We start from the raw sequence: 18,094 nt of genomic DNA on the forward strand, positions 1-18,094 counted from the left end.
AAGACCACAAAGTAAGCAGAAGCTAAATATATATATGGATTGCAGGCTTGGCAGAGCATCATCCTGGAAGCATTTAATGATGTGTGTGGCTCACAGAATTCAAGCAACATTTGCATCTCTTTACCAAACTTATTATTCAGGTATTATTCAGACTCAGATACTTTGTCTAATTACTTATGGTCCCTTAATTTAGGGGGAAGGGTCATGCATAAATAGCTTGGTGCATAAATATCCTTGAATTTAACCTCATCACATCACAGTTTGATTTCAGATCCAGTGTGTTGGAGTGCAGAGCCAGAAGAACAACACTCACTGTGTCACTGTGTATTTAACTGTGTACTTATGGACTGCACTGTATACGTCTTTGCTTGCGCCTGAATGAAATGTGCTGTTATGACAATCACTCCAAAATGATTTGATTGATTGAAAGAAAGCAGAAAAACACAAAGCTCACATTGTGGAGGTGTGTTTGTTTGTTTTCATGGTCGTAAGCTGACCGCTGCAGACATAAACTGAGAGGTTTGACCTCTGACCGTGTGATTGTCATAAGTGCTGACACTGCTGTTCCTTCCGGCTGCAGGCTATCGTGGATACGGTCGACAACCTCCTCCGTCCTGAGGCTCTGAAGTCCTGGCGAGACATGAACAGCACAGAGCAGACGCACGCTGCAACCATGTTACTGGATACTCTGGAAGAAGGAGCTTTCGTCCTTGCTGACAATCTTATGGAACCGGCCATTGTGAAAGTGCCAGCTAGCAATATAAGTGAGTAAGGCTAATAAAGGATGCAGGGGTGGGTGAGAGGGTAGTGTTTAAACACAGTACCTCAGCATATACAGTATACAATGAATGCAAACAGCCTAAAAAAAAATGTCAGTTCAGTATACCATCATTCTAGATTCCAATTAAGGCATCTAATAAGCATGTTAAATGGTTGTTTGAAGTGTATAATAGTAAGCATGTGACTTTTTTTGCTGGGGGTGAAAAATGCTCAGATGCTGCTTTACAAGCCAATTTACCACTATGCTATTTTTACTCAGAATTAAACAACACACTGTTTTTTTTTCTTTCCCACGAGAAAGCTCGTAGGGGAAAACAGAATATTTCCTGGCTGTTTTGATTCATAGTATTAAAAACAAGTCAGATTTCCCTTTTAATATGTGTTTAGCTCCAGTTTGGATTAGTTAAGGCAGTCCAGTTTGTTTTTAAGGCAGTGAAGGATGGAAAAAAGAGATAAGACGATAAGAGTCAATCATTTAACTTCAGCTTTTAGTCTTTCACAGATTCCTGCTCTCTCCCATTTCTACAGAGTTCTAACCCCACCCCCCCCCCCCCCCCCCCTTCTGTGGAGGTCACTGGCTCATAATAAATAAAAAAAATCTGTATAACCCTATTTATAAGATTCTGAAGGTGATTTGCTGCTCTCCAGTATCAGCAACACCATTTTTGTATTTTCTGACAAATTGTTGTAATGTTTTACTGTTCAGCCAGCTCTTCAGTTAATGTAATTATGTACATTTTGGGTGCATAAAAACTGTTGTTGAGATTGTTATGCAACAGTTTTAGGGTTTTGAAATTGCACTGTTGTTCTTCAGTAAATTTTGGTTTGGCTCAATGTTCATTTTTGAAATTCATGGCTCATCAGTTCTATGTACCTCACTCTTATTATTTAGTTACGCCACATGCAGTTTGACACTGTAGGCCACCTTTAATTCATTCTTTCTCTCGCTCTCTCTCTATCTCTCTGTTTCTCTTTCTCTTCATCCAGTCCTTGATGTGTACGTGCTGAGCACAGATGGCCAGGTGCAGGATTTCAAGTTTCCACAGAGCAGCAAGAGCGGCATATCTATCCAGCTGTCCGCCAATACTGTTAAGCTGAACAGTCGGAACGGTAAGCCCCAGCGCTCACATGCGCACACACACACACACACTCACACACACTTCTCAGTCAGAAGTAGAAGTAGAAGTGTTTATAGAGCGTGAGGAGTGTTAACTGCCACTGCTTTGTTCTCCTGCTGTAACCATGGCGAAGGTGGCAACTGTCAAATTGCTCTTTCACTATAGCCTGTGGTCCATGAATCTGAACCTGCAGCTTTGACATATGTAGCTTTCAGTGCATAACGTGTGAGCCGGTTCAGGTTCCTGCTTTTCAGATGATTATTTCATGCTGCAAAAACACAGCGTTTAAACATTACCTGAAGGGTGCTGGATCACCATGTCCTAGTAATACCTCCATGAAGCTTTTCTGGCATTGGCAGAGCAGATGAATGAGCTATCGTAAATGGTCATGAAGAGAAACACACACAGACTGCTCTGCACTGTGGAAACAACACTCAAATTGCAGTGAATGTTGGTGTGTGTTGCCTACAGGACTGACCTTCCGGCTGTGAGACTTTAAAAAGAATGTTAATAGATCATTTTTATTCACACTGTCAATAACACAATTTTGTTAACACTACCAAAAATAATCAATTCAATAAATGTGTTGGAACAAAGTCTCAATGAAATCTAACTGAAACGCAGAACATCTCCAAACACTACTTTTGCTCTTTCTTTTTCATTCAAACATTTGTGAAACCTTCTTATGTTACAATGGTACAAATTATACTGAGGGCGTTTTTACACCAGCACTATTTTGTCTGGTTAAAACAGACTTTTGTGTTGCGAAAGAGGTCCGACCTAGATGCAACCCGAATATCAAATATCCTCCTCAGGTTAGAGATAGATGGCTGTTCAGGTTCAGTTTAACTGATCTATTACCCAGATAATTACTACAGCTATGAACTAACGCAGGCTCTCCTGCTGCTCCATGCTAAGCTGTGTTTTCACTGAATGCTGTGTATGTGCAGTGTTCACTGCTCACATTCATGCAATTTACTGCATGGACATCCCATTGAAAACACTGTTTGAAAGGACAGCAGCTAATTGTCAGCCTACAATGTTAAAGCAGCTTTAAACTGCACATATATATGTGCTGGTCTGGAACATAGTCAGAGGAGACAGTGTTCTCGCTTGATTTATTAGGGTGCATTTTGGTGCATCTAGGTTTGTGCCTGTGTGTAAACAAACCAAACGAGGAAGAAAACGCTCCAGGTAAACAAACTCATCAACTGATACAGACCAAAGAAACCAACTACAGAAAACACCTAAAAAAAAACAGCTACAGATACATGAGGCACGACAGCATCCTCTTGGCTATAAGCTAGCAACCACCTTGCAACACCATACGAACTACCTAAAAACAACATAGCAAAACTGTAGCACAGCAACATCATGGGATACCATAGAAACCACTTAGCAAACCATTAAAAACACCTAGCAATGGCCTAGCATCCCAGTAGAAGCCACCTGACATACTATAGCAACCACATATCAAAAACACAGCAACATAGCACCAAAATACACATACACATGGCAACAAATATTTTTTATGATATAATAAGGACATGAACAGTAATGACATTAATAATATTAATCCTCCCAACTATCTTTATAACCACTTCAGATTATTTTTGCCACTCTGATCTGTACACAGAGAGGTTTAGAGTGGGGGAAAAAGAGGTTTAATAATAAAAGACAGATTAAGTGATGCAGATTTGTTTCACAGATGCCAAGTAAGCCCTGTGGGTGTAAACCTTAAGCTTTGCCACAACGCAATTTCAATTTAGGAGGCAGCCATTTACATTCACATTTACGGCTCATGCATTTGGTAGAAGCTCTTACCCAGAGCGAGTTTAACTATTACTGGTGTAGCTCGGTGTATTGGTCCTGGCGGGGGATCCAAACTTTCTTTGCAAGTCTTGAGTTTTAGTAAGTTACTGTCTATAGATTTGTTTTTGTTGCTACTTTTTGGAAAGTATACTAAATAAAACTTAGCATTTTATTTTGTTACAGTAGTACATTCTTAAAGCGAATAAACATTGTTAATTTTTTTGTTATATTGCCAAAAATATAACTTATTGCTTTAAAAAAATGATCTGAAATATTGTGATATTATTTTGGAGCATTATCGCCCACCCCTAGGTTTTTCATGGTTAATGGTAGACATTCTTTAAGCTTTATCTGAATGACCAGGCAGATATGAAATGTTTCTATTTGAGCAAAGTGCTGGACAGTCCATTTATTTTTGTCCGGCGGGAACAGTACACACCATTGTATTGATTTCAGACATATACATGAGCCTGACGCCGTCTCTAAAGAAGGGTTTCAGGCGAGACTGGCTAAAGACCCCTTAGTCATAATACATAATACTAATGCAGCAATAGTGAAAATGACTCTGCATAATGGCGGGGGGGTTTGGCGGGTGCTCCTGGCTATCAGCAGATTTTGCTTAAGCGCTGCATCCATTTGTGATGCCACGGGCATTCATTCGTCTCACAGCTTCCCTCTTGTGTTATCTTAAATTCTCTTAATTATCTGGGATAATTTTGCGCTCCAGTTTTGCAGACTTATTCTAATTCCACTGTAGGAGCTCCTGATTGGCATTCTGCTACAGCAGCAGAGAACACCATCCTACATTCAGCTCACTGTTATACAGATAGATAATTAATTAATTAATGAATACCAGGTCTTTAGTCTCTTAGACGTTTTTTTGATTGGCTTCAGTGAGCAGACTCATTGCTTGCTTGCTATCAGAGCATGGAGCTCTATTCATTCAGTAATCAACTGCAATTAAAAGAAGATTATATTTGAAAGATATTCAATTATTTAAGTCATAAAATCCATTAATAGAGCGTATTTATACCTTACCTTACACTCTAGATATTTATAGTGAATTAGTTATTAATCCTAATGTAGAAACTGCTGTAAACCTGTTTGTTGTCTATGTTGTGGCATCGCACAAGGTTCTATATTATTATTTATGACAGTAATGTAGTTACAAGACTAATACATTTTGGTTTCTTTTGTTTTTACAGGTGTGGCAAAGTTGGTTTTTGCTCTGTACAAAAATTTGGGCCAATTCCTGAGCACAGAGAACGCAACAATCAAACTGGCCAACGAGGGGAACGGCCGTAACCTCTCTGTGGCGGTGAACTCAGACGTCATCGCCGCCTCAATCAACAAGGAGTCCAGTCGAGTCTTCATAACGGAGCCAGTGATTTTTACACTGGAGCACATTGACGTGAGTCCTGCTGATAAACACACACACACACACACACACACACACACACACACACACACACACAAGCACACAAGCTATAAGCACAGTGGGAGACGGGAGCTAGTCTGAAAAGATAAGGGGAGCGTAAACTTTCTCTCTTTCCACAATAGCCTGCAAGGTCATAGAGGAGTTTGTTTAAGCCATCGAACATGAAATTAACTAAGAATGAACTGGTGATTATTAGGGGGTCTAGACGGAATTCTTAATGAATACTAATTCGTTCGTCGACATTAGGATGTAAATGATGCAATTTCCTCCCTTTTTTCCATTGGAAAATTAACTCCCAGATTAGCCGTACAATGTGGGATGAAATTACCGGAGGACCAATTATCTTCTGTCTTTTAAAGTTGTCAGAAGTGCTCCCAGAAGAGCCGCAGCTTGATTTTTGCTCTCTATCAAAGTAATTGTGTGATTTTCACAGACATGCCTTCAAACCATTATACTCCTTATTAGCACCTCATATAATCAATGGTCCCATGCTAGATTTCGCAGTTGTTTAGCAATGGGACTGCACACTGAGTGTTTAGTGTTTCCTACTAGGGGTGCTGCATCATTAGCTTGTCGAGGGGAAGAATGAATGCCGTGCAATTTAGGTGTGGATTATGAATTTGTCTTCTCTTTTTGTTCTCGCACAGATGCAACACTACTTCAACTCAAACTGCTCCTTTTGGAATTACTCTGAGAGAAGCATGATGGGATACTGGTCCACGCAAGGTTGCAGGCTCATTGATTCCAACAAAACCCACACAACCTGCTCCTGCAGCCATCTCACCAACTTTGCCGTTCTCATGGCTCATCAAGAAGTACTGGTAAGAAACGCAGAATGCACATCAGATTCGTAATACGGTCCCTCTAATCCATTCCGTCTTTATTTGTTGAACGTAAACGAAAGCAGACTGTGTTTTGTAGCCCTTAGCAACAAACAGCTACAACAGATGGTTGTGACAGACATGATCTATCATTGGCTTGGAAAGCCATTTATCTTCTACTTCTACTGATAAATTAATGTTTTATTTTTTTTCTTTTCTCGCTCCACCGTCTCGTTCACCAGGGTCCAGACGGAGTGCACAAGTTGCTGCTCACGGTCATCACGCGAGTGGGCATCGTGGTCTCGCTCATCTGCCTTGGCATGTGCATATTCACTTTCTGCTTCTTCCGAGGACTGCAAAGCGACAGGAACACGATCCACAAGAACTTCTGCATAAACCTCTTCATCGCTGAACTCATCTTCCTAATTGGCATCGATATGACAGAACCCAGGGTAAGCATAGCGATAGAGCTATTGATTTTGTGATTGGGTTACTGCAATTTCCCAATCCCCAAGAAAATTAAACCTTGCTTTGTATCTGAGGGAAAGTCGTGCATAATGTAGAAAGCAGCAAGCAGCAGTTTAATCAGATGCTTAGTCATACTTCATTTGTATAGTACAGTTGTAGAGTTGCAGGGTTTGCAGGATTTAGCCCTCATATAAAAAAAAAAAATATTTATGTGTAATAGATTTTTTTCTTTGCACTGATGATGTAGTAAATAGGCAGACGTATTACTTTTACACATCTCTTAAAAGTAAGACACAGCCGAGCAAAGAAAAACCTCTAAGTCGTAACATAACGTAAAAAAGAAAGATCATTTACCAATTTAAACATTTGTTTGATGCTCTACACTTGTAAACAGATTCAAGTTATTCCACCAGTGAATAGGTTGAGAACACAAACGAAGAAAAGAAATATATCTTAAGAGTAACCCACAATAAAGACCCACAAGAAATAACTTGCCTAATCTAATCCATAAACTAAACCCAAAGAATCAAACCATAATAGCAGATAACCCATAAAAAAATCCTTATTTTCCAAAGAACAAAGAAACTATTAAACATCCCAATATATATATATATATATATATATATATATATATATATATATATATATATAATATATATATATATATATATATATATATATATAATACAAAAAAATCCCTGGTCTAACACTTGGAAGGCAGCCAGCAGAGCAAAGCAGAGTAGGGCTGAGTCAAAAACCACTTCATGACAAGGACTCCAAAACCTCTTATAGCCCACACCAACTCAGACAACCAATCACACGTAGAAAAAGATGTTAACCATGACACAGTGTCCACCTGAAAACAATCAGATAGAAAGAAATAGGTAAAAGGAGGGAAAAAAAGACTAAAAAACAAACATGGGGATAACAGTTACACTAATTTTTTCAGGACAATATACTGTACCTTTGTGTAATGGATTTTTTAAAACTAATTTGACTAATCTGCAGATCCTTTTGTAAACTAGTTATTGGTGTTTTCACCACTCTTGAAATTGGTCTCAAAATATTTGCTAGACTAATAGTATGATAATTAAAAAACATTTTATTATAGTTGAACATGAGCACTGGCTGATTGTCTTGGAATGCAAGTACCTCTGCAGAATAAGAAAAAGACACAGACACTTTGACCCGAGGATAACAAGTTCGAGTCCGAGGGCATGTTGCTTTTCCATCAGCAGCCGGAGTCCGAGAGAGCACAACTTTCTAAGTGCTTTATCGTTTCCATTGTGATGCTGGTTTTAAAAGCTGTTGTATCAGAACTGGAGATATGGCACTTTTCTCTGAGCAGGTTGGGCTGGTGTTTAAGTTTAAAAGAAAGTGGTAGCTGATTTCCTGACCTCATGTGTATCAGAGGAGGAGGAGGCGGCATGTGTCTGTCCTGTCTCTCTCTGAGTGTCAGGATCATTATGGAGTCCTAGTAAGTGTGAGGCTTCATTGGCTCAGCTGAACTGATTAAAAATTGAACAACCTTCCAACATTGCATTCAAGTATAGTTACATTTTTCATACTGCCTCTTTGTGTTGGCCTGCAGACACATGCCTGAGGGTGATGGAACAACTTGATGGGACAAGCATAGCAAACACCCAAACAGTTTTAAGCAGATTTTTTGATAGACTTAGTAGTGGTCAATCACTGGACAGACACGTCTGGCTCTCCACTGTCTTGCAGTCTGAGTAATGTAATTTCTAATCAGCCGACCACTGGGAGCGCCTCTGATGTGTTCAACAACAAAATCAACAACATATGTTTACGGTTTCTATATGACTTGGGAGGAAATGCTGAAGAGTATTCCTACTACTACATGCCCAAATTCTGATAGCAGACCCATTTTCTTTTGACATCTCTGGGTCTAGAAAAATAATACTTTTTGCAACAAAAAAAAGAACTTTTTTTCTTTACACACATCTGTTAAACATTGTCCTTGTACCTACAGTACAAGGCCTCAAGGGGAAAAAGGCCAGTGTGTGGAAGGAGGATTCAAAATCATTTATTATTATAGATTAAAACTGTGGCATGTATAGGCAGTGAATGAATAGCTGAACAGTTATTTATTTTTATATCAAAGAACTTACACATTTGCCTTTTGTTACAAGTTATGATTTTTTTTTTTTTTTGTAAAAGACTTATTGAAAATCGTAAGTCATAAGGTCAGCTCAGTCCAAATGTAGAATACATCTTTGCAGTTCAAGAAGTCCTCTGAAGAGATTTAGTTATTTTATTTTATTATTTTTTTTTAATTCGCCACATTTATTTGTCAAAGCAGCAGTCCCTTATTTTTATATTAAATTGAAGGCAGTCATATTCCTGAGTAAAGTAAGGACAACATGTTGTAATTTATGAGTGTTCTGCCTCAATTATCAGATTAACATCTAATATAGTTAATAAAGTATCTGGACAGGACTAGTTTCTCAGGGGGACGTCTGTGGAAAAATATTTCACACTTTTACTAAGTGATAAAACTCTTGCATCTGGACTGCAATTAAAAAACAGAAGGAACAATGAGGTTTTAGGCTTTCTTGGTCACATGACATCACGTTCAGTAGCTCCTCCATTTCCATATATTTCTATTTCCTATATCACCAAAACTTACAGACTGATGCTTTAAAATGAACCTTGGTCTCTCTTGGTGTAGTGATTGGGCCCCAGTGATTGCCATTCTTGGTTATATGTATTAAATTGTGTAAAACTACACTGGTACAGTGTAGGCTAAACAATAAATTCAATATCCTTTATAGGCTTGATTTTTCTATTTCTTTTAAACATGCACGTCAAATCAAGTGCGTAAAACAGACTCCACATCTGAAGTTTTTTTTTTTTTTTTTTTCTACAGCGAAGCTCTGATTCCAAAACTCTATCTGCAGTAAACCCCAGCAGAACTTCTGTTTCCAGTAGCCAGCAGTGGTTTTGTTTTACGATTTGTTGTTTGTGCTCATATATAACCACAACACATCATCTAGATCACTTCCTGGCTCCACGGATACAGTTCAAATAAGCTTTTCTACTGATTATTGATAGACTAATTTAATATTATACATAGAAGACGCTGAGCAATTAAAAAGCACGCACCCCCCTTTTACCCCCGCCTTATGTGGCTAGGTTCTCTTACAGTTGTGGTCAATAGTAAATTGAACTAAATGAGCCAGCACATAGCGATCTGCTACGGATAAAGTCTGGCAATAAGCTCACACATATTATTAGATAATTATAGTATAGCCATAATAAAGCATGAATGATGAATGCTGTATAATTTAGTCTGCATTAACAACATGAATGCTGAGATAATGTAACTCCTTCACTCCTATTTTGCTTAGCATTTATTTGTTTTAATAAATGAAACACAACCAGGTCTTGTGAATACATTTTTGTGGAACCTTTTCCGAGCTAAAATATGTTTAAAAACATTATAACTGTGTTTTTAGAGAATATTTTAAAGCAAAATTTTAAAGCAATGTGTAGTAGTTTGCCTGAATCTCCTGTTAATAAAAACCAAATGTGTAACACAATATACTTATATACTGAACAATTTAACCAGTATGAAATCTGATTATGTACTTTTAAGACTCATTTGAATACCTTTACATAAGAAAATACATTTGACCGTTTTAAAAGTTGTATATTTTTATTTTTCTTATAACGTTGGCATGGAGGTTAAGCAATTTATTAAAACAACACGTTATAATGTATATAAAATTGTGTTAAAAAGTCAGCCATAAGTCTCTTATTCATCATGCCCATATTTAGTTTTATTTAAGTTATTCACTACAGTGGCCCATATGATAATTTTTAGTGGTGCTGCTCTGTTCCTTTTGTATCTTTAAGCTTTCAAAGAGTGTGCATCTAAATATTGCAATAGCTACACACAAAGAAATAACTACACATATTATATTAATAAATATATGTTGGTTACAGTTAATAGGGTGACTGTGACATTGTAGAAGAAGATATTAAACGTTACACTTCTGAGAACTCCACCTGACAGTTTTGTCCACAACCAATTTGTGTGTACATAACATCCTTAATGTTTCAATAATTGCAAAAATGCTCTTATTTTTTACCATTTTAAAATTTGCCTAGATGATTTTATTCATATTTAAGGCATGTTTCTATTTTATTTTCCTGTAAAAGTCCACATCCATCATACTGAGTTTGTTGTCTGTCTGTTTAACAGATCGGCTGTTCGATCATCGCTGGGATCTTGCATTATTTCTTCCTGGCTTCTTTCGCTTGGATGTGCTTGGAAGGAGTTCAGCTCTATCTCATGCTGGTGGAGGTGTTTGAGAGTGAATACTCGCGGAAGAAATATTACTACATCTCCGGCTATCTGGTCCCTGCCATTGTTGTGGGTGTCTCTGCGGTCGTAGACTACAAGAGCTACGGGACTACAAAGGCGTAAGTGAACATTTTCTTCTTCTTTTTTTTTTTTTTTTTGTAGGTGCTGCATTTTAGGTTGGGTTGCTATTGTTTAAAATCGGTCTCCTGCACACTGGAAGCTTTAAAGCTTTAAAATGACTCTCTAGTGAGCAGAGTGCCTTAAACACACACACACTCACATGTGCAGTCACATGTACTCTGTAGGTCTTCAGAGAACACCTGAAGTGACTGTGGTTTTCATCACTCTGTTAGTGTGTTGGGTTGAAAGAGCCTCTGGCGACCTCTTGTTTGTAGAATGCGCTCTAACAAAGACGAGGGCCAGGCTGGAAAAAAGGCTTTTACGCAGATTAATGATGGTGTTTTAGCTCAGGCTGGACTCTGAAGGTGGGATTGTCTTTACATTGCGTGTTAATGTGTGCCTTTACTCTTTAACGTCCTCACTAAAAAAAGAAGCAGAAAAATTATTTAGTATCAGTAGACATCTTTAGTGTCTTCTTTAATAGAATACAGTGACTAACTTCTGCTCAGCCGTTTGGTAGAGCACATTTAACACAGGGTTAAACAGGTCAGACTAACTTCCTACAATCTCCAAGCTTTTGCTTTATCTGACAATATGACTGACTGAAAAAAAAACAGTAATGTAAATGTATAGGCAGATGTAGAAAAAAATGGGCTTTGTCGTCATTGTTACACTGCTGTTATAGTGTGTGTGTGTAATGTCTTCTGTGGTTTCTATTAGCACGGTGTAAGTTTGCACTAATTTAGATAATCAATATTTCCTGCCGGAGGTCACAGACAAGAGCACCTGGATACTTTTACAGACAATTACCATCTCTGAGCTGCATTTAACAGTAATGTATATACTGGCTGGGCCGGCCTACAACATCGTAACGTGATCCACACCAGACGCTATGCTGCTGCTTCAGTCAGGGGTAGCATTCTGTCTCTGCTGCTCTGTGTGTGTTATCCTTATCAAGACAGAACTTTGTTGGCTAAATACTCCCATTTATAACAAGTTGGGCGCTTCTGTTTTTAATGACTTTGTTTCCGTCTCCTCTACAGATGCTGGCTGAGAGTGGACAACCACTTCATTTGGAGCTTCATTGGACCTGTTACCTTCATCATTATGGTATGTTCACTTCAGCTCTTGGCTCCGTGCTCTCACGTGCAATCTGCTGCCGCATTTTCTCTGCGAGTGGGAAGAAAAGAGAGGGAAAAGGCACAAAGAGAGAGATATTTGCCTCCAGAACTGGCCAAAGTGATATGCCTTATAGTTTAAGCTGTAATTGACTTCTCCAAGCCAAGGACAGATGCTGCGACAAGAAGCGCCGCAGTGTGAAAACATCAAGCCAGGCCGCCTTTGTTATTTCCCCAGCTTGATTCAACAGATTGTAGCCCTTCGATTTCTGCTCAGATCAGTTCAGACTCAGCAAACCCAGTCAATGCAGCTTGTAGAGGAGAGGAGAAGCGTTGGCTCTGAATAATTTTTCTTTTTGTTCATGTTTGTTTTGTAAGAAATAAGAAATAATTGTTCTGTGACGTTCAGCCGAGGATTAAACCGCAACGTGTCCTCAAATAATGATCCATGTGTTGTAGTGAAGGACAGGCCCGGGTTACTTTAGGCCACCAGTATTCAGTATAAGCAGTTGGCAGTGATTTTTTTTTTTTTTTTTTTTGCTATTTTTTTCTTCCTGGAAACGTGACTTTTTAAGAAAATAGCTGATAACCGTCTCCTCTGTGGTGCATCCGGCAGCGGTGGAGGAGCTGGTTTTGAGGAGCGTACAGGTGAAGGACATATGGCGTATCATATTGACACAGCTGCCGTTGGACCATGCAATTATTTACTGGTTATGACCTCACTGCCTCCAAGTAGATTGGTGAGGCACAGAAGGAAGAGGCCTGGAGGGAGTTGGAGAAGACCAGCAGAGAGAGAGAAAGAAGTAAAGGAAGATAGATAGAAAGAGAGAGGGGAAAAAAAGAGAGAAGAAGAAGAAGGGAGACGAGAATCTAGCAGGTGGCATTCACAGGAGCCCGGTGCCTTTGGAGACGGCTCTCCGCTATCTATTGGTTTGCCCTCTAATCTCCATTCCTGGCGGATGAGAAAGCGGTCGAAGCCCGTCCTCCTGAAAATGAAGAGGAGAGGAGAAGAAGGTGGAGAAATGTTTGGCCAGGGCCGAGTTTATTATCCGCAGACGACATGACCTCCTGGAACGTTTGTCAAACGTTGAGATTACGGTAATGGAAAGTGCTGTTTGTCTTACAGTGGCGAGCGAGACCTTGGGCCGCATGCACTGAGAATTATCGAATGTTCAACAAGAGGCAGGGAAGGAAGGAGAGAACGAAAAAAAGAGGAGGAAAAAAAAAGTGGCAAGCGGTGGCAACCACAAAGATATAGGCTCCAGTAAGCAGCCGCACATTAGAAGTCACCCTCAGCAGAAAGGTCAGCGCAGTGTCTCTTCGTGGAGGTGTACGGGAGGACGCGCGCAGCTCCGTAGCCCTGAAGTCTCCGGCTCGTTTGATGTATGTGTTTGCGGTGGCTCTGATAATCAGAATCCATGTTCTAGTCATCTGCAACATAAGGAGCATGCCCCTTTATGAAGCTGATTTATTGTTGAAGGCTCCGGCTGGACAGCGAGCAGGGCTCGCCGCTCTCCAGCCCCGTTTCCACAATTGACAATGCGAGATGAAGCACAATGGCTGCATGCTCTCGGGGGAACCAGCGGGACCAAGGTTTTCCCCCTAAACCCATGACCCTGGTTTCTCAGCAAATTGGCTTTGTCCTTGTCAGTGAGGAACGGAGGTAGAGGAGGGGGACGCAGAAAGAGATCTCATTATTCAAAGTGTTACAGTCGCAGCAGCCTAATTTTAACAGAAGAAAGGGGGAAATAAAGTGAACTAGCCTAGCGAAACTCACGCAAAGGCCTAGGGTGGTCTTTTTCCTGTGAAGAGCAATGTATCTCTCTCACCATCTCTCTTATTTTCTTTACACTTTTCTTAAATTATTGTATTCTATTGCAAGAAAATTGCCACAAAAAGTTCACTAAGGGTTTCTAAATATACCCAAATTTTAGGGTATATCATTTAGCAAAAAAAAAAGATTCAAATGGTATCTTGAGTAAATGTATAAAATAGTAAAAAGTAAACGCAAAAGCTGAACTATAGAAGGTGAAATGGAATGAACTGGAACACCATTGAGAAGAAGCCCAACAGTAAAGATGAGTGGAGATCGTGGGTCCTTGTCCTATGAGCCACTGGGTATAATTAGGGCTAAGAAGAAATGCACACCCTTATCTAGCTTTTCTAGTCCCTGTAGAGGTGTATTGCCTTTAAAATAGGACCCTTTGAAGCAGATCATCACATACCTATTGGCACCCTTTCTTCTCCTTAATGCAGTTTTGCCACGATTCAAAAAATAAAGGTACCCTATAGGATTCTGAGGTGCATACTATAGAAAAAACACTTTTTGTTCCCCAAAGACCCTTTTATTTTAGTGCTTTCCATTGAGTTTGTAAACAAAATTCTTAAAAGACCAAGAAGAATCCCTTTTGGCACTTTTAGGAAAAACAAACAAATAAAAAAAGTCTGGTAGCTCTCGGAGGCTCGCAGGCAAGCCAGAGGTTGCCCTTCTCCGGGGCACAGCAGGGCATTAGCTCCATGAAAAAGAAGGACATGGAAGTAATGAGTGGTCTCAAGACATTAGTATGCCTTGCAAGCTCGGATCATGACACGTCACGAGCAGTTTGCATCATCCAGGACAGCTCCATCTGCACCTTTAATATTTCATCCGGTTCATCCGGAGTTCAGCATGCGAGCGCGCACCCCCGACTCCCACAGTGTGGTAAAAAGCTTTCTGCACAGTCCACAGAGTAAGAGCCCAGGGCCTTCTGCATGGATAGCTGTGGAAAGAGAGAGAGAAAGGGAGAGAGAAAGAAGGATGTAGGGAGAGAGAGAAAGGGAGAGAGAAAGAAGGATGTAGGGAGAGAGAGAGAGTGAGAGAAAGAGTGTATGGGGGGGCTAAGTCAGGAACAGCTCTCACAAAGGTAGCAGAGGCCCCAGGGAGCCTACCAGGGAAAGTGAGTTGGTGGCTGTGAGGAGCGGGGGTGGGGTAGCAGTGTGCTTGGCTGGGTTTCTTTTGCCAACATCACACACACACACACACACACACTCCCCTCCTCCCCTGTCTCATCAGATCCGTGTCACCACTCCAGGCTGTGTGAGAGGCGTTTGAAAGCGCCCGAGTCACGCCAGAGCCGCAGAGTCCGCCGGGCCCCGCCAAACAAAACGCAACATCATGGCAATCTTTTTGTCGTTATCGTCTCATCCCTCCCTTTCATTCTTTCATCATTTCCCCTAAACACGCAGCCCCAGCAGCTGATGCTGTGCATGTATGGGGGTGTATTGATTAGCTGTGCTTTTTGATGGCAGGCTAGAAAACAACTAAGACGCATGACCAGATGACAGGAACAAAAGTCAGGTTGACCGTCCTACAAACAGGAGCGAGCTGAAGTTCTTTTACACTGGCAGACTAGATTATGAATATGCTGCCGTGTCTGAAAGAGGGTTCATCGCACCAAATTATTATAAAAAGATCCTGCAGCCTCAGCATTTTCACACTGGCATACTTGCCCAGAAAAAGTGAACTATTCTGAAGTGTGTGTGTGAAGATAGGAGGGCATGAAGAGTTCAAAAATTGAAGTTTTTTGGTATAAACTTTAGTGTTGTTTCAATATACAGAAGAAAAGCATAAATTGCATAAACGTAGCATTAATATTCCCAACCCTTAAAATTTGGTAGATCAATGAGAAATTGTCCGTTTTGTAATTGAAACATGGGGATTGGTGGAGCCAATACTGCAACCAGCCAGCAGAGGCACTAGACCTGTGCTAGAATTCTATAGTCATTGAGTATAATGTCAAAAAATCAACAGTCCGCTTCCTCAACAATGAGTTTCAAAGACTTAAGTTCTAACAAGTTGTCCTTGTGCATGCTTTACAGGGAGACGCTTGGAGTTGACCATTTACTGTCCCTATGACTTCATATAAAAATTATTATAATTAGATTTTGAATTTAAAATTTTATATTGCAAACAGCATTTAAACCAATAACCGAGCCATCCCTACAGTTGTGTGTGTATAAGTGGAGAAAGAGTGGAGAGTGTGTTAGTCCTGCATTTTGCATTAAAAGCTTTCTTTTACATGCTGGTGCTTGCTGTGCCCTTTTCTCAACTAGAGCCCAGAATATGTACATGCATCATTATTTCATTTTATTTGACCCATCATTCGATAGACTGTTTTGTCTTTTCTCTTAACAGCCCTGTGTTTATCTGTGCTGGAGTTTGATCCATTTTTCATGCTCCTTATCAATATAGAATGATACCAGCGTTGGCTCCGGTCTGCTTGGCTTTGCCCATCGCAATGTAGAAGCTTTTGTATTTGGCTCTGTCTGAAAAGTTTAGAGTTCTCTCTTTCAAGAATATAACTAATATAATAACTTCTTTTTCTCTCTTCTCACTCTCACTAATCTGTTCATTTGTTTTCATTTTAATTTGTTTTGTATATTTTTTGCCATATATCTTCATTTATTAACAAAGGCATTATCCTTTTTCGACAGCTTAATCTCATCTTCCTGGTCATCACAATGTACAAAATGGTGAAGCACTCCACTTCATTGAAACCTGACTCCAGCAGGTTGGAAAACATAAAGTAAGTGAAGTCGTTACGAGTCTTTTGAATATCCGCTCACCTGCTCATATGTGGGCACTGTTTTCTATGCAGTTCTAGTTCAATTTAGTATCATTAAAACATTTTAAAATGGCTTTAAAATAGAAAAACTGGCTGTTTTTTTGCTTTGTTTTATTGTAGAAAAGACAGATCTGAAATTTATTTTATTTGCCAAAAGGTTCACTTAGCAAAGGAATGCAAATGGGCTGCAGATTATAATGGTCAAGATGTATTTATTTATTCCTTCTTTTTGTGTCCTTTTGTGAAAATAGCAATTATATGGCCAAAACATCACATAATGATGACAGCATCCACTTTGTGACAGTTCCTTTTTAGCCTCTACTGTTACAGTGACCACAGAATTCCTCTTGGCACGGCTCCACGTATTCAGAGTCTCCCTACAGCATAGAATAAGGCTCTGGCTGGTTGGAAGAGCTGTGGATGTGTGTGTGTAGGCAGAGCAGCTTAGGAGAGAAAGCATTTCCATGTGTTTCGTTTGGAGACAGAAAAAAACAGAGCCTCTTTTAATAGCAGAAAAGAGAACATATGTGTCTAGCGAGCTCTGCTTGCCTCCTGGCCTTCTGAATAGGAACGCATTATGTTTTAAAAGAATTCCCCCTCCCTGTGTCTGTTTAGTAATTATCGCTCATGACTAGACAGATTTGTTTATTTTTTTACAGTACTATAATTCCAAAAATTTGATTGTAGTTATTATTTAATTTTGACAAGAGGTACACACATTACCAGAGCAAGAATAAAACTAAATATTGAGTTATTATTCTACTATAATAAAACTAGGAAAAACAGTACAATTTATCTTTAACATTCACATTTAAAATGAATAAAACTCTAAACTAAAGCCCTTTTTATCATTTAAGTGTGAGTGTGTGTGTGTGAGTGAGTGTGTGTGTGTGTGTGTGTGCTGTTGGGTGTCCCATTGTTTTCTACTTGACATTACAGGCTGGGGGACGGCAGCCCACCACCGTCTGCACTGACTGGATTGATTCAGTGTTTGCATGTTGCATGTGGATAGAGCTAATCTGTGGCATCTCGTTTCTTCTCTTCCTGTTTTCCATGTTTCTCCCTCTTTTCTCTCTTTATCTCCTTCTTCTCTTCTCCTCTCACTCTCTTCTTTTACCCAAACCAGTAATTATCGCGTTTGTGATGGCTACTATAATACCGATTTGCCTGGGTAAGCTCTCTCACCATATATCACAATCTGTAGGGGGAGGGGTCAGTCATAAAACTTTACCACTGCAGCATTTTAAATTTTATTTGATGTTAAAATGTATTACGATGGATTTAAAAAAAAAAAAAAAAAATCCCTAACGGGGATCTGATTTTCAAACACATTTTCAATATTTTAGTATATTTCAGGGCTGAAATACTCATATCTTAACATGCTTAATAGAAATTGCCATATACAATTTAACATGATAAATCCTTAATAAAGTTATGATTTTAGTGTTAAAATGTCATTATTTGTTTGCTGTATATTGAAATAGT

General features: G+C 39.5%; 1 protein-coding gene across 46 annotated transcripts in view; it reads left to right on the forward strand.

Annotated features, from left to right (window-relative positions):
• Positions 1-18,094, forward strand: part of adgrl2a (adhesion G protein-coupled receptor L2a) — a 134,420-nt gene that overhangs the window by 104,254 nt on the left and 12,072 nt on the right. For 31 of the 46 annotated variants that reach the window (XR_007424743.1, XM_007233161.4, XM_049465339.1 and 28 more), the window contains 9 exons: positions 581-764; positions 1,768-1,890; positions 4,916-5,121; positions 5,796-5,969; positions 6,212-6,421; positions 10,666-10,886; positions 11,931-11,997; positions 16,479-16,570; positions 17,736-17,780. Coding sequence is in view for 45 of the 46 variants with exons in the window: in XM_007233161.4 (XP_007233223.3) it covers positions 581-764; positions 1,768-1,890; positions 4,916-5,121; positions 5,796-5,969; positions 6,212-6,421; positions 10,666-10,886; positions 11,931-11,997; positions 16,479-16,570; positions 17,736-17,780 (1,322 nt within the window). In the remaining variant the exon portion in view is untranslated. The remainder of the gene's footprint in view (positions 1-580; positions 765-1,767; positions 1,891-4,915; positions 5,122-5,795; positions 5,970-6,211; positions 6,422-10,665; positions 10,887-11,930; positions 11,998-16,478; positions 16,571-17,735; positions 17,781-18,094) is intronic. The other 15 variants (XM_049465343.1, XM_049465344.1, XM_049465350.1 and 12 more) reach the window with 1 other exon arrangement.

Source organism: Astyanax mexicanus, chromosome 16, assembly GCF_023375975.1.
Source record: "Astyanax mexicanus isolate ESR-SI-001 chromosome 16, AstMex3_surface, whole genome shotgun sequence".
NCBI lineage: Eukaryota > Metazoa > Chordata > Actinopteri > Characiformes > Acestrorhamphidae > Astyanax > Astyanax mexicanus.